The following is a 24680-nucleotide window of genomic DNA, read 5'->3' as shown; positions in this document are numbered from 1 at the left end:
GTTTAACATCGGGATCGGAAAACGCTTGAAAAATAGTCGATAATTTTAACTAATTTTTTGTTCGTGCATTGGAGTTAGTGCTGGCTAGCTTGACTCTGGTAGTGAACTATCATGGTACATGTATTTCAAAGAAATAAGAAATCTGTTGACACTTGCAGTACTTTGATGATTTCTATGGCGACCGACTGCGTTGCATAATGTAGTCGTATTTATGTATTTATCATGGGTACTGAACATTATTTGTACATGTGGGGAAAGTAGGCGGGTTTGTTTTGGTACGGGTGATTGGTTTTACAATGAGTGGCTATTTATATAGTAACAAGTACGCATGAGTGGAGATGTTATATAAGGGTGTGTATTTGGTAAATGAGCCATTCGAAGGCTCAGATTCTTAACTTAGTTCACGTTTTGTCCATGCCACTATGTCCGAGCATGAGGACGCAGAGTTAAATCTTCTTTACGACACATCAAATCAAGGCCGCTCTCAACGGGTTTCAAGGGCACCCGAGGTTCAGTCGACACGAAGTACTAACGGCAACGTAAGTGACTTGGCGGATGCAGTAAGTTTGTTCAAAAGCGTAATCGATTCTCAGTTTGCATCATTATCTGAAAAACTTTTGACTGAACAGAAAGCTAATGCAAAAAGTCTCTCTAAGAAGATAAAAGAAAGCAAAAGCACGCGAATTCAAGGGGAAGGAAATCGCATTCAATACATTTTTAACGAAGAAATTATTGAAGACTTAGACAATCTTTCCATTGTTGTTAACGACAGTTCGGCTGTTTCTGTAATAAATGATATTAAAGAAAAATTGCAGAAGCGCAATAAGCTTATCAGAATTGCAGACAGCAGTCCAGCAGGATGGAAGACTGTTAGGGAATACGAGCAGAATGACTACGCAGATGACTCGGACGACGACAAAAAGATTCGCAGCGCGGAGTCACGGGCTATGCGGCAGAAATTCCGGGGGAGGGAACGGCCCACACCGTACAGCCGTTCGGTGCCAGCAGCAGCAGGGTCTCAGGCGCAGCTTTCCTCTGGCAGTTTTGGTGGCTACCCTCTACTTAATCAGCCCTTTCGTGCCTTTGGGGGTTCAAGGAGAACCCCCCAGCTTTCAGACGTGTGTCACAGGTGCTTCAAGACGGGACACTGGAAAAGTCGATGCCCCCTCAACTACACACAATCCGCCACAGGGTCTGCAGGGGCAAGCTCTTCAGCCGGTCAATGATGATGAGTATTACTATAGTTCCAGCTGGTCCGGTATTCTCAATATTTCGAAAAGCATTAAAGAAAATTTGATTTCTTATGATAGAAAATGTAATTTGATAACAGGTAGAGTCAAGAAAAGTTTATTTCATAATCTTCATTTTTGGAAAGAAATAGATGTTTATGATTCGGTTTTTTCTATGATCAAAAATGGATATTCCCTTGATTTTGAAATTCACCCCCCTTCAAAACACTTTGAGAATAATAAATCAGCTATGTAAAATGACAATTTTGTTTCAGATGCAGTTCAAGATCTGGTAGAATCAGGTAGAGTAATTCAGGTACATGAAAAACCATATATGGTTAATCCGCTGACTGTAGCAGAAAATCACGAAAAGAAAAGGCTAATTTTAGATCTCAGTTTTTTGAATAATTTCATACGGAAAGAAAAAGTAAAATTCGAAGATTGGAAAATCGCATTACAATATTTCAAAAGAAATTGTTTTATGACAAAATTTGACTTGCAGTCGGGATATCACCATATAGATATTGACCCTTGTTTTCAGCAGTATTTAGGTTTTTCATGGAAGGGAAATTATTTTTGTTTCACTGTATTACCTTTTGGTCTTACTTCAGCCCCATATGTTTTTACAAAGTGTTTGAGGCCGTTGGTAAAATATTGGAGAAAAAACAATTTAAAAGTAGTTCTATATTTGGACGATGGTCTTATTATGGCTATGTCTGAGGCCCAATGTAATTCAGCTACAGGAATTATTAAACAGTCGTTAATTTCTGCAGGTTTTTTCATTAATGAGAAGAAATCTATTTTCAGCCCTGTACAAGAGATTGAATGGCTTGGATTGCTATGGAGATCTTTAGATTTTAGTTTACGAATACCGCAACGAAGAATCATGGACTTGGAAAACTGTTTAGATAGAGTTTTGAATACTTTACCTAATGTTTCTGCGAGAATTGTTGCACAATTTACAGGGAAAATTATTTCAATGTTACCGGTTATGGGAAATGTTGTAAGACTTATGAGTCGTGCTTGCCACATGGCAATAGAGAGTAGAACTTCTTGGGATCGAAAGTTAGATCATGTTATTGTAGATTCTATATTACCTGAAATTTATTTTTGGAAAAAGAACGCAAGATCGTATAACTGTAAAAACATTCAGAATTATTCAAGAAAGCATGTCATGATTTTTTCAGACGCAAGTGATGTTGCAGGGGCAGCATATACTGTAGAGTTGGATCAAAAGGTTTTTCACATTGGATGGAGTGAATTTGAAAAAGGAAAGAGTTCTACATGGAGAGAACTAAAGGCTATAGAGCTTGGTTTATTATCGTTTCATAGTTATTGAAGGAAAAACAGTGAAATGGTTTACTGATAATCAAAACTGTGTAAAAATCATTGAAAGTGGGAGTATGAAAAGTGATTTACAAGAAATTGCACTGGGCATTTTTCAAATTTGTCTGTCTAAAGGTATTTCTATAGACGCTCAATGGATACCCAGAAATGAAAATCTTAGAGCAGATTATTTAAGTAAAATAATTGACTACGAAGACTGGAGTGTAACGGATGAGTTTTTTGAATTTATGAGCAAAATTTGGGGTCCATATGACATTGATCGATTTGCAAATTTCAAAAATGCAAAGTTAGAAAGATTCAATTCGTTATTTTGGAATCCTGGTACAGAGGGCGTAGACTGTTTTAGTCTCTCATGGGAAGGGGATAACAATTGGCTAGTGCCACCCATTTCAATAATTGGTAAATGCATTTTACATTTGATTGGGACCGAATCAAGGGGTACTATCATTGTTCCACATTGGCCCTCTTCTTATTTTTGGCCTTTAATTTTTGACGACCATAATGAAACAATGCCCGCTGTAAAAGAAGTTTTAGAATTCCGGGAAGCTTACCGAATTTTTAAGCAAGGAAATAATGAGAATTCTATTTTTGGTTCTCGTGAGTTTTATTCTAAAGTACTGGCAATCAAATTAGATGCAAGGATGCAAAAGAGGTCCTGATGTGCAAGGGCACATTGCAGATGTTTTACCTTATTAATGGGGGTGCATTGCAGATGTTTTTATGCATGTATATATTGTATGATAAGTTTTCAAGAGAGATACAAATCAAGATTCTTTATCTTGTTGTTTTGGTTGGTCCTGATATGCTAGAGGCATATTGCAGACGTTAGAGTGAATAACATGAGGGACGTCACGAATAATCAAAATGTATTTACATTGTACATATTTTGTATGCATATATGAATTCATAATTATAAATGCTTTTAATTATACGTTTTACAGATATATTCCGCAAGGGACGATGGGCAGAAGCTAAAGCTTACAACAATCCCGAGCTGGATAGACTATCTGCTCTATTACCGGAGTACTGTGTGAAAGGAAAGGCAGAGAATACGAGAAGGAAATATAAGTATGCATTTAATAACTTTTGTAAATGGTGTACTTCTCAGTGTTCGAATTTGTCCTTTTTACCTTCAACCGATATGACGGTGTCTATGTATTTAGTTCACATTTGCCAGGTTTTTTGCTCGTCAGCCGAAATAGAGGAAGCTGTAAGTGCTATTTCATGGGCTCATAATTTAGCAGGTTATCCAAACCCATGCCATTCTTCTTTAGTTACACAGGTCAAAGAAGGCGTGTTGAGAGAATGCAGGAAACCAGTCACAAAAAAGGAACCTATTTCACCTTTCCATTTATTTCTTCTTGCAGAAAAATATGGCAATGAAAACAGCTGTCTTACAGATTTAAGAATAATAACAATTTGTCTTTTAGGATATGCTGGTTTTCTTAGATTTTCGGGAATTGTTAACATCAGACGATCTGATATTTCATTCCAAGATCAACATGTCTCCATATTTATTCAGAAAAGTAAAACAGACAAATATAATGAAGGATCTCGTGTTTGTATTGCAGAGACGGGTACCAAAACATGTCCAGTGTATTTTTTGAGAAGATATTTGAAATTAGCTGGAATAGAGAGTTCTTCAGACGAATATATTTTTAGACAAATAACATACTTGAAAAAAGCTGCTTCCTTTAAGTTAAGACATACAAACAAACCTCTGTCATATACTAGAACAAGAGAAATTATTCTTTCTGCCTTAGAGGATATTGGTTTAGATAAGAAAAAGTTCGGATTACACAGTTTAAGGTCAGAATTTTCAAAAAACATGGCAGGTGGAAAAGTGAAACAGCAAAAGACGGTTATGTCAGGGAAATATTGTCAGAAAAATTGAGTGTTTCAAGTAATCTGGGTATATAATAATATATCCTTTTTTAAACTCAACTCTACTTTATTTTGTCGAAATCTGAGCGCTTCGCCTCCTATCCTATAATAATGTGTTGTTTTATATGGTAAATGATTTATGTTCGTTTGAGTGTAACGAACTAAGAACATAACATAACTTCTTAATTTGAGAACAATTTTCCTTTGACTTAAGACTTTTAAGTATAATATATTATTCCGTTCACATCTGTAGAAGTTTAGCTAGCTGCAATAATGTAGCCCTCTCCCGATTTTTATTTTTTTTTGGGAGAGGGCTACAACTCCATAGGATCTCCGTAATGGTGCAAGTGCGGGAGTGATTCACTTCCGCAACGATTTCGTCTCAAATCGTTTACATGTATAAATGACAATAACATTTGCATTTCTTACTTGAACTCAAACGTTGTAGATGTCTATGGCATAAATTAATCCAAAAATATCAAGTATAGTCCATATATCGGTTATTTTTCGTGTTTGTCAACAACGAAAGTTTAATTTGTCCGCCATGTTTACTGACCTTGACCGGTTTTATTTTGGGACAGCCAATGAGAATTTAGGAGCGGATCTTGAACTGAATATAGGAATTCCCCTATTTTAAACACAATTAACGCGGTAAATATGAATGTTCCATTATATGCCATTTCCTTTAATGATATTTAAGTGATATAACGAGGTAAGATCGATTGTTTACACTGACATTCACGTTATCAAGCCCATCAAAACTCCAAGCGTACATCCCATAAAATCACGCGAGAACTGTCATGGCTGCTGAAAAAGACGACTGGTAAACATGCTTATGTGTTTTATCTGGTTTTGATTTATATACGGTTAATTTGTTCAACCTGAATTTAAAAATTATTTTATTTAAAGGAAGTCAAATATAAGACCGATCTTTTCGGACCGAAGTCAGCCGCATTAAAATATTAATTTTGCACCAAATGTTACGGAGATCCTGTGGAATTGTAGCCCTGTCCAGTAAACATCAGATATAAAAAATCGGAGAGGGCTACATTATTGCAGCTAAAGTTTAGCGTGTTAAACAGGTTGATTTATTAGCAACATTATCCGATTACGATTTCGCACCCCTAAATGTATAATGTGAAGATGATTGACTTCGAATAATAGCCTTATTGTTTAACAATTGACCACTGTAGTGAAAGCACACTTGGATACTCAATAATATTCGATAACCTTCGATACATTGTTACTCAGTTACATAACAATTGATGATCTGCAGCCATAAACAGAACCCGGCTGGGGCTATAGCTGAAGCGACACAAGATTTTCGGTCGCACGCTGCGGTTAAATTAACACACATTGATCGAATAAACAAACGGGTGGGAAAGTGAAAATGTTACACATAAGAAGAAGTCGCCATAAAATGATATTCGTCAAATCTGATTATCTTTATGCCAGTTAAAAAAAAATCCGAAAGCCTCAATTCAGGACGTCCTTTTATCGTATTAATCATTGCTAAATCAACTGTACATGTAAAATAAATTTATCTTTTCATCTTAAACCAATATCATAGTTCAAATCATAATAAAAGAAAATAGTTGTGTTCGTACAAAAGTCTGAAACATGCACGCGTGATAAGGTACATGTAGAAGAACACAAACCTGTCCACTCGCGCGGGATCTGCTCGGCCATGTGCGAGGGATGATCATCATATAAAAGTTTTAATATGTATGGGTTGTTTGTTGATTTAAAAAAATATTTGTACAGATTTAAAAACATTTTAGACCTACAAACCAACCATTAATTTAAGTCTGACGAAGTTTCCGATTTGTAGTAATATCGCCTTTATAAATTTACACTCTAATGTTTAATTAAATAAAAACAAGATAGACAAACTCTTATAACATGAAGAAATTAAACCATATCTTGTTTTTTTTATTTACAGGTATATAAACTGAAACAATTCTAGAATTCGCGGCTAAATAAACTCATATATGAGAGACGCGACTCTTTTTTTTCCGATTCTCGTTTTAGGGATTGTGCACTATAAGAACTTAAAGGGATTTGGACACGATTTGACTTAAAATTTTCAAATTTTATTTTCCCATTTTCAATGTTTATATTTATAAATATAGAAGTTTATAATGCTTTGTCAAAATTTGAAAGTCAAATATCACGTTATAAGCAAGATACGGAGTTAATAATTCTTTGTTTTGTAAACAAAGCTCGATTATTGTCATTTTTACATATGTGTTGTATCGGTGCAAGATTCAATCAAATGTATCTTTTTTGTTGATAATAGTATTAATAAAGATACTGAATTAGTTTAAATTGTTTTTACATGTCATTTTGTCAAAGAAAAGGTAATTCCCTACATTACATTTTTTTGGTAAACAACTATAAGACTCGAGCTTTGTTTACCTACATGTAACAACCAATTCTGACCTCTTTATCTCGCTTGTAACTTGACTTAAACATTCAATATTTTGGTCCATCATTTAAAATGCACTAGTAAACCATTTTATACATAAAAAGTGAAAATAAAATTTTGGATCTTAAATCGTGTCCAAGTCCCTTTAACAAATCTGACATAAACTCCTAAAATAAAAAATCAATTCTAAGAAAAAAAATTCTGCATAAACCAGCATACTTTCTATGGTAACTTTATGCCAGTTGCACGCACATAGACTTTTTTTAACTTGTCAAATTAAACGAGGTACATGTTAACATGTAAAGCTTTTTACACTCATACAACACAATTCACCAACAAAATAACATTGTAACGACCTTTATGAACCCAACAAACAACTTTTCCAGCGACAGCCATATCGAAATCCTAACCGTTTTTGAGTTATTAAGCAAAAACTTTCTAGCGCTATTGGCCCTTAATTTTAGGGGCCAGCCCTTTTTTATTGGTGTCAAATGAAAGCCCTTAACATTCAGCACAACTTTTATTCTACATGTCTTAACAAAATATATCGCACTTTTTGGAATCTTATTTTTTGACCCCCTACCTTTTTCTAAATAAAAAACGTAATCCAAAAACAACAAGTGAAAAGCTGTCAATTTGACAGCAAACCGGGTTTTCTTTTATGTAAACTGTATCCATAATCCATGTCAACCCTTATCCAGTGAAATAGAGTACCCTACATGTATATGCAACATTTTGCCAAAAAATGACTAAGTTCAAAAGCTAGTATTTTTTTCATAAATTATCGGAAATCAAAATCCTAGCAATATGCACACCTCTGATATATGTACAATTGATCTGCAAAAGAACAACTTCCTATCTTGAGAACTGTAGGAGGAGTTAACCGTACAATGAGGGTACCCTATATGCAACATTTTGCCAAAAAATGATAATTTATCGCAAAAATACCAGCTTTTGAAAGTTCAAAAGCTGGTATTTTTTCGATAAATTATCGGAAATCAAAATCCTAGCAATATGCTCACCTCTGATATATAAACAATTGATCTGCAAAAGAACAACTCCCTATCTTGAGAACTGTTGGAGGAGTTATCCGTACAATGAGGGTACCCTATATGCAATATTTTGTCAAAAAATGATTTCCGATAATTTATCGCAAAAATACCAGCTTTTGAACTTTCAAAAGCTGGTATTTTTGCGATAAATTATCGGAAATCAAAATCCTAGCAATATGCACACCTCTGATATATGTACAATTGATCTGCAAAAGAACAACTTCCTATCTTGAATACTAGGAGTTATCCGTACAATGAGGGTACCTTTTTGGCAGCCGCCCGCCCGCTGGATTCCCATTCCCTGCTTTCATAGTCTCGGATCCTTTGTCTGGAAGCCAAAGGCCCTAAAAAAATTTAAAAGGGGAATAACTCGTTAACGGAAGAGGAATTTTGAAGTTTATGAAATGTTATCGATAGTGTTTTGTAATGTCAATAAGCCCTGAATATTTGACCAAAAAACCATTCAGAAATGAGCAAGATATGAAGCCTCAAAGTTCGCGTCTAGGAAGACGATCTCGGTGCGAGCAACGAGGAGGTCTTCCGTCTGATTATAGAATTTGAGATGTGTATGTTCGATCTTGATTTTGCTATTCAACAGCTAAATATGATTTAGAATAGAATAAAAGGGTCTACATATTAAGGGCCATTTTGTGTAAGAGCTTTGGTTGAAAACATTTAGACCCCTCTTGGTGTCTAGTTTGAGAGACCAGCCCCTTCTTCTTGCTATCAAATGAAAGGTTTTTTACAGTTTTTATGACATTTTGTTTAAAGCTGCTTGGTCCGATTTTATATCAAATTTTATGCACGCTTTTAAACGATGGCTATGTTTAGTATATGTATAATAATAGACATTGCAGTAGTTTTACCCGTCAATTATGCCAAATTTCAATGAAGAAAAATACGTACAAAATTTGCTAACAAAACAAACGACATTAAAAGGTACCTCGTTATTTCGCCTCATGTTAAATTTCTCCCCTGACGACGAGACGGGTATAGTTGTATTACGAATTTGAAATCGCCTTAAATATAGGTCGAAATGATCAGACAAATTACAAATAAACATGTGTACACTTTGTTCGCTAATATTTCTAAAGTCGGCTTTCTTTACAATCGATGCATAGCATGCGGGTTGAATAACACCAATCATTCGGGGGACGAAACAAAGCGGTTTCCTTTTCTAAACATTCCCGTGATGCACTTTGGTTTGTTTTTTAGTTTGCCCAAAGAGAAATTATTTTTATTTACACTGAATATTTCTAACTTTTGAAAGAAGACTGATTCTGCTGGTGTAAATAGGAGAAAACCCATAACTTTCTAAGATAAATGATTTGTATGAAAAAAATATTGATACTGTAATAACAAAAAAATCGGACCAAGCAGCTTTAAGAAGTGTTTAGAAATTCGTCACCATTCTTGAGATATCTGAGAAAAAACGTTTGAGGGGCCGGTCCCTTATCCCTTATTGGGGCCACTGAACCAAATTTGAAGGTTGCATGTTGTTAAACATATCATATTGAGCATCGTTTCTTCTATACCGAATTTCAAAATATTTTTCCTTTCTGAGATATGGGTAATCAAATTTTGGATTGTTGGCCCCTAAATAACCCCTAATTACGTAACGCATGATAAAATTATTACATGGCTTGAATACACAATTGTAAAACAAACATATTTGCTTCTATAACCTGTCACAAAATATCCCTCAGTAAAGGGCTATAGATAAAATCTTTTAGAGCCCTTTGTTCCCCTAATTTGATGGGGGCCAGCCCCTTTTTCTTGAAATCAAATAAAAGGTCATTTAATTCTTAACAGATTTTGCTCAACAAGTGTATAGAAATTCGTTACCGTTCTTGAGATAAATGGGAAAGAACGTTTTAGGGTCCGATCCCTTATCCCCTTATAAGGACCGTTTAACGAAATTTTGAAGATTGCATATTTTTAGTATTTTTAGTACATCATTGTGATAATCTTTTCTTCTATACTGCATTTCAAAATATTTTTCCTTTCTGAGATATGGGAGATCAAAATTTTAGACTTTTGGTCCCTAAAAACCCCTAATTACGTAACACATGATAAAATCATTACATTGCATGGATATAATTGTAAAATAAACATATTTGCTTCTATAACCTTTCACAAAATATCCCTCAGTAAAGGGCTACAGATGGAAGACCTTAGAGTCCTTTGGTTCCCTAATTTGAGGAACCAGCCCCTTTTTCTGGATATCAAATGAAAGGTCATTTAATTCGAAACACATTTTACATAACATGTCTTAAAAAAAATTTTTTCAGAAAAGAGATAAACAAAGGAAACCATGAAAAATAACGAATAATAATATCTCAATTTTCGGGTCCAGGCGAGCTTTAGCTCCCTTGAGTCAGACAAAAATGAATGCATAAAGACACATCTACAATCTTTCGACTACAATCCCTAAAAGTTTGAACTCAATATCTCCACTCGTTAAGGAGAAGATACCAGGACAAGCCGACCCTCTGAAAATTGCTATAACGTCAATATCTCAAAAACGGAAATGATGTCATCAAAATAAGAAATTACGTATAAAGTTTAGATCAGTATCTATCATATCTAAAAGTTTAATGAAAATCGGTTGAGTCGTTTAAGAGAAATCGCGTGCACAAAATTTGTTGGAAAAAAAGAAAAATAGCGAAGAAAAAGAAACAGAACGAAAACAAGGTCTTCCATCGGAAGACCTTAATAAGAATAATAATACAAGCACAATAATAGTAAGGTCTTCCGTTGGAAACGGAAGACCTTAAAAATTCGATGTAATGTATGCTGAAGCATTGTTTTTCAAAGAAACTTATATATAAACACTTTGAAAATAGTCAAAATTTTCAAAGTGTTTATATATAAGTTTCTTTAAAAAAAAATTCTTCAGCATACTACGAACAATTAAGATATTTTTGTAGCCTCGTGTATTCCTACGCCAGAGTTAATATTCATGTAGTATCGTTCAACCAGACGCTCGGCTGTCTCCGTAAATCTGCGACAAGCAGAAAGGGTGCTGTCTTGCTTGTCGGATATTAACGGAGACAGCCGAACGTCTAGTTAAACGAGACTAAAGTTTGATATCAATAGTGCTTTGATCCATACAATTTTTAGAATTGTTTCGTTATCTAATACGTACTAGTAGTTGAAATCTATTTTTAAAATATTACACAACATGAATAATATGGGGTTTCTCGAAATTCCTGTCGGAAAAGTCTAAAAATTCATATTATAAAAAAGTGCATAATTCAAATACAAACTATAGAAACTAATTGCCATGCAAAATTAATCGATTTTAAAATAAATGATAATCGATAAAATCAACTTCCGTCAGTACTTCAGTTCTTTCATTCAGTATATGAAACCATTCCCCATAATACATTATACAGATGCATTCAAAGCTTGGATAAATCGGTTGAAAATATGTGTCTGTTAAAGGAGAGTATTTTGAAGGTAACTATGAATAAAATAACAAAAAATATCTTCTTGTGTTAATTTTTTAACGACGTTGACATTATTTATTGAAAGCTCATCGTAGACGCAGTGATCAGTCACTTGCAGCAATCGCAGCTTTATATAAAATATTGCCAAAACTGGTTAATCAATACTCTTAGAAAATTTTCCATCATTTTGAATAATACAAATATCATTTTTACATTGAATGGTAGAATTATAACGAAAGATGACAAGATTTCATATTTAAAAAAAAAATAATATACTCATGATCACATGCACATAATATTGATGTGACTGATATCATATTCGCACAACAACCCCTGCTGCAATGCCAGTGATCACCATTGTAGTAATTGGTTTTTTTCCAGGCTGTAAACATATTATACTGTCTTGTTAATTTGAGAAGAAAAAAGGTACAGGGACCGCATTGTACACTTGGGCAACAAAAGCCATATCTTTTGATAAAATCAGTTTTTTGCATCCAATACAAAGAACTAGAAACAGTTTCAGTCATAGTTTGTCCTGTTTTAGAGTGAATATAAAAAATGTCGCAAGAAAATTGAATGTAACATTTATTTACAGAAGAATTCTTATAAACCAAGAATCTGTTACCTGATTAGACTTTAACTAAGGTAAATGTGACACCATATTCAGCGCATTTTCCCGTAATTTTTATAAAACTGAGTATAAGACGTCATTTTGTAAGTGGTTTTTTAAATAGAAAACTATGCCTGCAGCTGTCGCCTACGATGAAACTCGTATTAAAACTTTATGGTGATATCACTTGAAATATATTAATTTCGTTGTGGGCGACGACTTTGGGCACATTCTCCTCTTCCAAAAACTAATAGTATGGCAAAATGTCGCATTTTCAATCATTTTGACTAAATTTTAGAAATTAACTCAAAATGTTGACGTCATAATACGGTCGGTCGGTCTGTCGGTCCACCAACAGTTTCCGTTCATTTTCTTCGCAGAGGATGAACATATTGAAATGAAATTTGATATACAGGTTTATCATGATAACATCTAGGTCAAGTTTGATATTTGGTACGATCGAGCAATTTTTGACAGAGTTATGGCCCTTGGACGAAGAAAAATTCTAGTTTTTTGCAGTTTCCGCTCATTTTCTTCGCAGAGAATAAACATATTGAAATGAAATTTGGTATACAGGGTTATCATGATAATATCTAGATCAAGTTTGATTTTCGGTACGATCAAGCAATTTTGACAGTTATGGCCCTTGGACGTAGAAAAATTCTAGTTTTTTGCAGTTTCCGCTCATTTTCTTCGCAGAGGATGAACATATTGAAATGAAATTTGGTATACAGGTTTATCATGATAATATCTAAGTCAAGTTTGATATTGGGTACGATCAAGCAATTTTCGACAGAGTTATGGCCCTTGGACGTAGGAAAATTATAGTTTTTTGCAGTTTCTGTTCATTTTCTTCGCAGAGGATGAACATATTGAAATAAAATTTGGTATACATGTTTATCATGATAATATCTAGGTCAAATTTGATTTTGGGTGTGATAGAGCAATTTTCGACAGAGTTATGGCCCTTGGACTTAGAAAAATTCCAGTTATTTGAAGTATACGTTCATTTTTAACCGGGTTTTCCAACGGAAAAATCCGGTTATTAAAATGGTGAAAATGGCGGGCGGCTGCCAAAAGGGTACCCTCATTGTACGGATAACTCCTCCTACAGTTTTCAAGATAGGAAATTGTTCTTTTGCAGATCAATTGTACATATATCAGAAGTGTGCATATTGCTAGGATTTTGATTTTCGATAATTTATCGAAAAAATACCAGCTTTTGAACTTAGTCATTTTTTGGCAAAATATTGCATATAGGGTACCCTCATTGTACGGATAACTCCTCCTACAGTTCTCAAGATAGGAAGTTGTTCTTTTGCAGATCAATTGTACATATATCAGAGGTGTGCATATTGCTAGGATTTTGATTTCCGATAATTTATCGAAAAAATACCACCTTTTGAACTTAGTCATTTTTTGGCAAAATATTGCATATAGGGTACCCTCATTGTACGGATAACTCCTCCTACAGTTCTCAAGATAGGAAATTGTTCTTTTGCAGATCAATTGTACATATATCAGAGGTGTGCATATTGCTAGGATTTTGATTTTCGATAATTTATCGAAAAAATACCAGCTTTTGAACTTAGTCATTTTTTGGCAAAATATTGCATATAGGGTATCCTCATTGTACGGATAACTCCTCCTAAAGTTCTCAAGATAGGAAGTTGTTCTTTTGCAAATCAATTGTACATATATCAGTGGTGTGCATATTGCTAGGATTTTGATTTCCGATAATTTATCGAAAAAATACCAGCTTTTGAACTTAGTCATTTTTTGGCAAAATATTGCATATAGGGTACCCTCATTGTACGGATAACTCCTCCTACAGTTCTCAAGATAAGGAGTTGTTCTTTTGTGGATCAATTGTACATATATCAGTGGTGTGCATATTGCTAGGATTTTGATTTCCGATAATTTATCGAAAAAATACCAGCTTTTGAACTTAGTCATTTTTTGGCAAAATATTGCATATAGGGTACCCTCATTGTACGGATAACTCCTCCTACAGTTCTCAAGATAGGAAGTTGTTCTTTTGCAGATCAATTGTACATATATCAGAGGTGTGCATATTGCTAGGATTTTGATTTCCGATAATTTATGAAAAAATTACTAGCTTTTGAACTTAGTCATTTTTTGGCAAAATGTTTTATATGCATGTAGGGTACTCCATTTCACTGGATAAGGGTTGACATGGATTATGGATACAGTTTACATAAAAGAAAACCCGGTTTGCTGTCACATTGACAGCTTTTCACTTGTCTTTGTGAATGTTTCCAAGGGAGGGGGGCATAAGTGATTCACAAACATCTTTTGTTGTGTTAGATTTGGGTTAAAAAATCAAAAACATTTCTCTTTTGAATCATATGTATAAATCCAACATCCCATTGTGCCACAACCTTATTACCGGAGACCATGATTTAAACAACATTCAGCAGACAAACTATTCGTTATGATAAGCAAGAAGTCTCATTACTAAAATTGTGAAATGTATTGCCTTAGGATCAGAGGCTCTGGAAGAAAAGCAGTCACGTTATCTTTCAGAAGTTGGTTGTGTTTAAAATCGATGCATACATTTTTTTATTATTATTTACTTCAAATATTTTTATAAAAGAATGTATTTGTGCTGTCTTCAGTAACAGTGAAGTCCCATATCGATCCATAAGCCTGTATTTGCTCCGATTTGCTTCTCATGAGCATCTATTTTGTCCCATTCCGGATACACCACAAATATGAATACATTGAACGCGATGACACTTATCCGACTGCATCCAGGGATTTATATTTTATTTCAAAAGACACCGCAGCAGATCTTGGCGAATAAATATTTATATGTCTGAATATTTAAAAACTTCTCTTGCCGAATTGAATGAAAGAGGTCAATATCTGACAGCTTTTTTTGACGAGCAAACTAAGTAGTTACATCCCACCGAAAGTCTAAGCTCTTGTTAAAACAGCTTTGATTATATGCCTGATTTATGTTTTCTAATCAATACAATATTGCCCTTATCAAAGTTTTACGATTGAAAACTTTTCGATCGGGACCTTCATGTACCATAGACTGAAAACCAAAAAATATTTATAATAATTTCACTTAGAAATGCGATATACCATTTCGGTAAACAAGCTTCTAGTAGGGTCAGTATTTTTTACGAACTCTACGATTGACAGATTGTAACTGATCGTGGAACTTCTATGTAATTTTAGGGTTAGGTTCTGTAACTGATTGTGGGGCTTTTCTATGATTTTAGGGTTAGGTACGAGGTGTTGCGAGTCGATACGTCATAATGATATTCCTTGAGCTTTGATAGGATGAGGTCAGGATAAAAAACATATTTCATGTGATGCGATTCATCATGATTTCATTGCCCGTTATGATACGATGAAAAACGGTTCGATGAGGTTTTTGGATATAGAATTCCTGATTAGATCTCGATCCGATTCGAACATCATAATATAAGTCCCCGATTTGTGATGCTTGTGTGAGTGCAGATACGCTTATACGTTAAGTTTTTTTTTTATCATAAATCGAGGAGTTCTAATGCGATAAGAAACGATAATGTTGCCGATTCTTTTCATGGTCAAGATGGAAAATGATAATGGTTTGAGCTGCAATTTGATTCAAACAAGATGCATGTCATTTTTGCACATTCAGTTATTGTTTTTTAATTATCATGTTTTGATTATAACATTCTAAAATAACAAATATTTCAAACTTAATTTGATATTTTTTTTACAGTTGTCCATATTTATTAACTAGTTGTCTGATTTTTATTATTGTTCAGTTAGTCTCTATGTTACTAAATATCTTGATTTACGAACTTTATATGATATAATTACAAGTAGAGACGCCCAACAAATGATAGTTAAAACAACAATCATAACACACAAAAACGATTTCATTGAAATGGCTAAAAAAAGTAAAAGGTAAATTATGTAAGTATTCCACAATACATCATTAATTGCTAAGCAGGTCTTGATCAAATTTGATTTTTCCTTGAGTCCTTTGAAATGATTTTAAAACGTAAATTATGACTATTATATATCACATAACTACTTTCTCAATTCAACGGATGATGTTTACAAGCAATTTTTTTAACATATACTTTAAAACGAAGGTATTGCATGCAAAAATATCACGTTATTAATCTATTATTACAATTATTATTCAATCTAATTTGAAAGGCTACGACGTTATTATTTTTTCTTTTCCGTTTTTTCTTCGGTCACATCTTCAAGAACGAGTTGGTCTCCTTTCTTTTTGTTCTCGTTGACTGTCTTATCCTTCCCGACACTCGGTTTTTCCCCATTTATCATTGGGCCAATTGAAGATGTTTCCTTTTTCTCGTAATACATGATATCTAAAACGGTAAGTAATGATGTAAGTATAAATAGGCCACCAGCAGCGCATTCCAAGTAAAAACCAGCTCGTAAGTCGTGATCGTTGTATGGGAAATCTACTTTGGCATTCAAGTCCTTTGGCGCTTGATGTTTGGTAAAGTTATACTTGTAAAGAATTGCACCCATCAGGCATTCAAATGCTGAAATGGACAAGAAAAGTTATTGCAACACGTTTTATAAATTTTAGATTTAACTCTGATTTTTTTATTTTTGATATTAGAAATCTAGATGATTATAATTATACATACATAGTACCCAGTAATAAATATCAATAAGTTAATTACTGTTGTGTTATTTCTGTTTCAATTTAAATTAAAAAAAACCTGAGATATATTTTTTATCATTTTCTAAATACACGAATTATTCACAAGAATAATGAAGCAAATGAAGTGCGGCGATTGGCAAAATTTCATAATTTATATTACCTTTTAAGATATATGATAATTTTATCTATGTTTGCAATTATTATATTAACTAGATACGACCTCGTTACGAGAAAAGAGTAGGTCTTCCGTCAGCTTTTTAACGATAAGATGAAATGCCGATAAAAATATACCATCCCCAACATCCAGATAATTTATAGGTTCACCAATATCTATTAAAATGCTTTTCATTTTTAACGGCATATTAAGAGAGCCCGAAATACCCCAAATTACGTAATAAATGGGCGTTGCAATGATTCATCCAGATTGTTATTGATACAATACACAACTTTGCTTCTACAATCTAAATCTTGATCGTTTTAAGTTATTCGTTATTAGACATTACGAGTTTCTTGGTCCCTAATTAAAGGAAAGGGGCAGGTTTTGTAGGAAAGAACTTTTATTTCTTTGCCACTTTTGTTATATGCCTTAACAAAATATCAATTAATCAAAAGAGACAAATCAAACAAACAAAAATTTTTATTTAAAAGTTCGTACCCAATTTTCGTGCAACAGCGAGGTCCAAGAAATAGCACCACTAGCATAACAAACACTTAATTGTGCACAACATCAAACTAAAGTTTACCTATCCTGAAAATTTCATAGTCCTATCTCAGATAGTTATTAGTTTGTCTCTGCACAAAATGTGTCAAAATTACAAAAATAGCAACAAATCGGTTCCAGAAGAGATGTGAACAAAAATTTAAATTCTAACACATAATAGTACACTAATTGTTCTCAAACAATAAAAGGTCTTTCCACCTTATAATTGTTTTGTTTAAAACATTTTTGTTTCGATACAAAGGATGAAATGTCGTGAAAAAATATTGTCATAAAATGTTGACTGATTTTGCTTTAATTGACCTTGACATTTGACCTCTATGTCTTTGACATTCTCTGCCAAATCTGAGAAAAGAGGGGTTTTTGTCTCGGGACCGGAAATGGACAAACGGAATGAAATTATTAATTTATTATTCTTGTATATTTATCTTATGTACATTATTGTATGTCAGGCTTACTGAAACATTCAAGTATAAGCAATAAAACGTATTTAAACTTCATTTGTTTCAACGAATTTGGTTAGAACCGAAAGTAACGGTTGACAAAACGAAATAGTTAAATCTTCAATCAAATGTCTATCATCCATAAAAGTTTATCTCCTTGATCACTTACAGATCTCGCGGGTACGATATTTAAAAAAAATGATTGATTTGTTCGAAAAACTCAACGAAAGTAAATTGTTTATTTACATCGCACAAATGACATATTAAAAACTTTAAACTGAAATGATGATGCAATGTAAAAGTACAACAATGAAATTCTTTTTTATTGTCCTTCCTGTGACGATCGGAAGATACGACGAATTGAGCAAAACAGCTTAAGCACAACTGAATGCAATGGTCTATCATCCAACAAAGTTGTGTTGTTCAAGTCATTACAATTTTTGTAACAGTAAACATGATTTAATTTAGGAGTTGATTTGTTTTAACGATTCCGGTGAAAACCGGAAGTGACGGCTGACAAAATGAAATTTGTTACACACGTCTTCATTCAATAATCAATTGAAGTTGCGGTTCCAGATCATTCACAGTTTCTGAGATCGCGCAAACTTTGCATGAAGTAGGCTACTTGAGATATTTGAGATCTCACCGGAAGTCGAATCTGTTTGTTGCTTCTATAGTGCATACGCGACATATGTAATCTTTTATGCTGAAATGATAATTCCATGTAAAAAAAAAAAAGAAAAAAAGAAATGAAAAAAGATAATATTTTTAAGTACTTCCTGTGAAGACCCGAAGTTATGACGACTCACACAAAACAGTTTAAACTCGTTTACATATATAGGTATTAATTCCACAGATTTGGTTGCTTAAGTCCTTACCGTTTCTGAAATTTCATTGAGACAATGTTTTCTGACTTGGGACAGGAAACGGACAATCGTAAACAGATTTTGAAAAAAGAGGTGGGGGGGGGGGGGGAGATATTAATAAATAATAATAATAACCAGATACGACCTCGTTACGAGTAACTAGCAGGTCCTCCGTCCGATTTTAAATGATACCATGAAAGATCGATACAATTTCAGAAATACCCCCCCCCCTTTTTAAATTATGAAAAAATCCCTAATTACGTCAGAAATGGGCTTGATTTTTTCAAACAGATACTGTAGCGATCAACAACTTTGCTTTTATAATGCATAACAAAATCTTTATCGTTTTCAAGTTATTAGTCCCCCACCGGTTTTCACCGGAGGGGACTATAGCTTTCCTCTGCGTCCGTCAGTCTGTCCGTCTGTCTGTCCCATTTCAGTTTTCCACATTTTTTTACTTTATGCGTTTGAGGAAGAATATGAAATTTGCTTAACAGCTTCAAAATGTCAAACTACAGATCAAGTTTACACTTTTTGTTGCGTCTGGTTGACATATTATCGAGAAAATTAATATTTTATATTCCAGTTTTTTAATGTTCGGGTTCGATATTCTGCATAACAGTGCATTGTTTTCACAATTTCCACAAACCGGTAGGGGACGTGTATTGCTTATGCAATACTCTCAGAATGCTTGTTTGTAATAGACATTACCAGTCTTTTGGCCCCTAATTACATGTAAAGGGGCCAGCCTCTTTTTTTCCCCTTTGGTGGAAAGAACTTTTGCTACTCTTCTACTTTTATCAAAATATCAACTGATAAAAAGATGCAGATCAAAACGTTTGAAAATTTTGATACACAATGTGTACCGCATTTTCGTGCCAAATCGAGCGTCACTTTTTTTTGTGATCAGCACTGCACAAAAAGGTCGGTAAAAATTACAGACTAGGCCGTAAATCAGACCGGAAGTGACGACAACAAAAAATCAAACACATTTCAGATAAATCTCATCATTTGTGAAAAAAATATTAAGATCAATAGAATAGTCTTTGAAAAAATTGTTACCAACGGCAAGTTTGGTCACCAATGTCTACAAATGGTTCCCAATGGTAGCAATTGGTTACCAATGTTGACCATTGGTGTACTTTCAATTTCAAATGAGGTCACCAAATCTACCAGCAGCCTAGAGCTTAGGCAAGTTTGGTAGGTGACGTCATTATGCTAATTCAACATGGCGGGTTATAAAATGCCTATAGATACTGATGTAAAAAAAACTTTAGAATAGGATATATGCCTCTTATTGAATAAATATTTTGAAGACAATCTAATACAACTGAGGGCTTCTAAAACCCGCTTCTATACCCAGAAACATAAATTATTATAGAAAGTATCTGATAGAGAACCAGCATTTGATAATCGAGCTTGGACTTTCAGTAGGACGTTACTATTTCTTGCATCAAATCAAGTTAAAAGAATGTTGATTTCGAGTGAAATTAAATATACACCGATTGCGTAGAAATTGCTTTATATATAAACCAGAAAAATCTTGTTGATTTCAAATTTAAGATCAATGGCTGAGTGGCCAACAAAGAAATTATTGATAGGCCTATGTCACATTGCTATTCAATACAACTACCCAAAGTCCAAGCTCTTGTTAAAATTGATTCTAATTTATATACTTTTTTACTGCGTAAAATTTTTATTATCAATTTTGCAATTAATCTTTACTTTCTCTATATTGATGATGGATTGGTAATCATTTTGTAGACTTCTTTATATACATGTAATTGGGAATTTAACAAAATTGTCATCAAAGTTTTGTACTATAATGACTTTTTAAGAATAACAAATCACTCAATGAAGCTGTATTAAAGGAAACCAGTCAAATTTGTCAGAGGAAAGGTATTTTGTTTTGTTTTCAACTGTTTTATATGTTCAGATGGTTACAATTGGAAACCAAAGGCTACCATTTGTTTGAATTTGACAAAAAATCGTTCAAGGTATTACCTATACAAATTGCTACAAATGGCAGCACTTGGTGACCATTGGCTACCATAGGTCACGGATGGCAACCAAGTACAGCAAGCGATAATTCTCAATTTCACTAACGGTACAACTCCGAACGCACCTTGTATTGGTACATAACAGTAAGATAAACATTTTTGCTTCTATGATCTATTACAAAATATTTCCCGGTAAAGAGCTATAGATAAAAGACTTGATATCCCCTGGTTCCCTAACTATAGGGGCCAGCCCCTTTTTCCTAGGATTGAGGAGAGGGTCATTTAAAACTTAATACATTTTGTTCAACAAATGTTTGAACTATGCTGCATTTCAAAATATTTTCCTTTCCGAGATATAGGTGATTAAAAATTTGGCCCCTAAAATCCCCTAATTACGTAACACTTGATAAAATTATCACATTGCTTGGATACATTACTGTAAGATAAACATAGTTGCTTCTATAACCTTTCACAAAATATCCCTTAGTAAAGGGCTACAGATCAAAGACTTCAGAGCCCTTTGGTCCCCTAATTTGAGGAGCCTGCCCCTTTTTTCCTGATATCAAATAAAGTCTTTTTAATCTCAACACATTTTGTTCAACAAGTGTTTAGGAATTTGTTACCGTTCTTAAGATATATGGGAAAGAACATTTTAGGGGCTGATCTTTTATCTCCTTATAGGGGTCGTTTAACGAAATGTTTAAGATTGAATATTATTAGGTACATCATTTTGAGCATATTTTCTTCTATACTGCATTTCAAAATATGTTTCCTTTCTGAGGTATGGGAGATCAAAGTTTTGGACTTTTGACCATTAAAAACCCCGAAATACGTAACACATGATAAAATCATTAAATTATTTTTTAAAAGTAAATATCTCACTTGCCTGGTGAGATACAATGATAACAAAGGTGGTTGTTAACTCTTAAAGCAATGGGCTATCATATGGCATATTTGAATTTTTCGATATATGCAGCTTAAGCGGGTGCAAAAATACCACTTTGGCACTGGCATAATTATCCGGCACAGTGTCAAACATTTTCTCTTCTACAATGCTTAACAATATATGCCTTCTTCTACACTGATATTACGTCAAAGTTCTTTGGCCCCTTAAGGTGGAAGGCTACATCGTCACAACATGTCTGACTTCCGTTCGAAACGCCATTGTGTTCCGGATTGATAACATTATGTCGTGGTACAAAATAGCTATACACCGTTTAATTGAACTCTTCTAACTAAGGAGATGAAATAGGAATGAAATCACCAAAACGCTTAGAAAATATGTCAATTTTCTTCCTGTTTAAAGCTTTTAACTAACATTGATTATCAGCTGTTTTGTACGGAAAACGTGGAATCTAAATAATATACCGTTTCCTTTCTCTGCTGCTATTGGCAATATATTTTTGTCATGTCATCTGCAACAGACGATCATACATATGTGGCGGATTATCGATATAGGTAAGCAGATGTCAAATTTTCATTTAAACTATATATATATATATATATATATATATATATATATATATATATATATATATATATATATGATGAATATAAAACGAAAGTACCGTAGTACGATCTCTTGAATTGATCCTAACTTCCCAAATAAAAATCAAAGTACTGAAGAACTGACGGGAGTTAATTTCATCGATGTTTATATTTTTTAAAATCAATGATATGATATTTTGCATGACAAGTACATGTAGTTTCTAATTTGAATTACGCATATTTTTATAATATTAATTTTTGGACTTTTTCGACAAGAATGTCGAGAAACCCCCATATGAATCATGTTAAATAATATTTAAAGATAAAATTAATTCAATCAAACTATGTATCAGTAATAGAAATATTTCTCGAAAATTGTATGGATCCAAGCAATATTGAACTCTAGTCTCGTTCAACGAAACGCTCGGCTGACACCGTAAATCTCCGACAAGGATTTACGGAGACAGCCGAGCGTCGAGTTGAACGAGACTATCTTGAACTCTGGTTTAGGAATACATACGACTACAAAAAATATTTAAATTGTTCGTACCGTATAAAATATGACTATTTTCAAGGTATTTATAAATACGTTTTCTTTTAGCATAAATTACATCGAATTTATCAATTATTTTCAAGAACTAAGTCTTGTCAGCAGCAATGATTTGTGCTGAGGTCCAAACACTGTTTCACTTTCGGTTTGTCTGAGTAACTTCATAGGAGAGTTGATTAAAATCAACTCCCAAAAACCATTTGCAGTAAAAGACTTTCACTGAAACTTTGACATTAAACTATAATGTATTTTGATTAAAATAGATACAGCTAGGTAGCAATAGCAGTGGAAGCCCGGATTTGCAAGCCAAAATGAGGGAAAGACAGAATTCTGAAAAGGAGCATGTTTTTCATTTCCACACATGCATGTGTATCACTATGGACATCTAATGTATGTATTAATATGCGTATGGTTGTTGTTTATAATTGCTATTGTATATAAAAAAGTAAAAGGCAATTTATAATATAATTAACTACTAATATTTTGTTCTGAAGAGTTAAATATATATAATGCATTCATCAATAAAATAATTGTTCAGCTTCAAACATTATCATAAGTACTACTTATCTTATATCTACATATTTAGCATAGACTTGTTCCTTTTTTAATTTTTCTTCGTGATTTTTATTAATTAAAAAATTGTTCCCCAGATATTTGAGACCATGTAAAATAAAAAAAGACAACTCTTAAACAGGATCTTTCATACCAAGATGTTTGCAATAATTAAGTATTTCCTTTAATTTTTCAATTTCATTCAATTTCTTTTCTTCATCCCATTCACCAACGAATATTGTTTATATTTTCAGGTTTTTGTGGGATTTTGTCCAGCAGTTTGCCTTAAAAGAATTTTTTTATATTTTAGTTTCATATTTATGTGGATTCCAATAAAAATCATACAAACTTCATTCATGATTTTTTTGTTTTTCATTTCTTAACTTAATAACATTTCACTTTCATAAGAATTTTAAAACAGAAATGTTTAAAAATTTGATAAATAAGGGGTTATCTGGAACCAGGCTGATATTTTAAAAATTCTCTAGAAAATAGTGTATTGTATTTTGAGGTCTATTATTGTTGAATACTGTGCCTAGTATTGGTAACAAATGCATGCAACAAAAATCTCCTACACTTATTTGGTGTAGAGATCCACCTTAAAATCTTAAATTACGCAATAAATAGGTGTGACGATAATTTTTCAGATAGGTATTGTTACAATCAACATCTTTGCGTCTATAATGCATTCCAAAACCTTGATCGTTTAAATTATTTGTAACAGACTCTTGTAGTCTCTTGGTCCTCACATTAACGGATCAGCCTCTTTGTCCTTGATATCATACGAAAGGACTCAAGAATACTGATATTTTTTATTTTTACACCTATCTTAATTTGTTGTTCATTTTTTGAGATACAAGAGATTGAATATTTAAGAAAAATCGAGAACATTGATGGGGACAATCATTGGTGTTCGATTAGTGGAATCAATTAAAGTCATCAATACAAACCTTTTTCTTCTAAAATGCTTAACAATTAAATGTCTCCTTCTCTATTTATATTGCTTCAAAGTCTGCGGACTTTGGTCCCCAAAAATCCTTTAGTCATTGTCACAATTAGCATCTTTGCTACTATAATGCATCCCAAAATCTTTATCGTTTGGAGTTATTTGTAATAGACTTTGCTAATCGTTTGTCCCTAATTAATTAAAGGGTCGGTTCCTTTTTTCTTTATTTCGCAGGAGGAAGCTTTTATTTTTCCGCCACTTTTTTAAATGCCTTTACAAAATATTAAATGATTAAAAAGCATCAGATTACATGTGTAATACGTACACATAATTCTGATTCAAAATTTGTACCCATTTTCGTGCCACAGCGGGCTCCAAGAAATGACGCCACTGGTATAAAACAACTAAATAGTGCACCACTTAAAACTATAGTCTATATACATGTA

General features: G+C 33.3%; 2 protein-coding genes and 1 long non-coding RNA gene across 3 annotated transcripts in view; 2 read left to right on the top strand and 1 right to left on the bottom strand.

Annotated features, from left to right (window-relative positions):
* The first annotated feature begins 419 nt into the window (after positions 1-419).
* Positions 420-1501, top strand: LOC128190382 (uncharacterized). The gene has a single exon (XM_052862422.1). The coding sequence runs from the start codon at positions 423-425 to the stop codon at positions 1224-1226; it is 804 nt and encodes a 267-aa protein (XP_052718382.1). The 5' UTR covers positions 420-422; the 3' UTR covers positions 1227-1501.
* A 14387-nt stretch (positions 1502-15888) lies between these two features.
* LOC128163968 (uncharacterized) overlaps positions 15889-24680 on the bottom strand; it is a 51913-nt gene continuing 43121 nt past the window's right edge. Inside the window, exon 3 of the mRNA XM_052827673.1 lies at positions 15889-16546. Coding sequence (XP_052683633.1) covers positions 16203-16546 — 344 coding nt within the window. The 3' untranslated portion in view covers positions 15889-16202. The remainder of the gene's footprint in view (positions 16547-24680) is intronic.
* Positions 21814-23641, top strand: LOC128163975 (uncharacterized). The gene is made up of 3 exons (XR_008240886.1): positions 21814-22156; positions 23000-23126; positions 23543-23641. It is a non-coding gene; the product is annotated as an uncharacterized LOC128163975 (long non-coding RNA).

Source organism: Crassostrea angulata, chromosome 1 (assembly GCF_025612915.1).
Source record: "Crassostrea angulata isolate pt1a10 chromosome 1, ASM2561291v2, whole genome shotgun sequence".
Classification (NCBI taxonomy): domain Eukaryota; kingdom Metazoa; phylum Mollusca; class Bivalvia; order Ostreida; family Ostreidae; genus Magallana; species Magallana angulata.
Note: the sequence above shows the minus strand (reverse complement) of the source record. Positions and strands in the feature narration are given on the sequence as shown.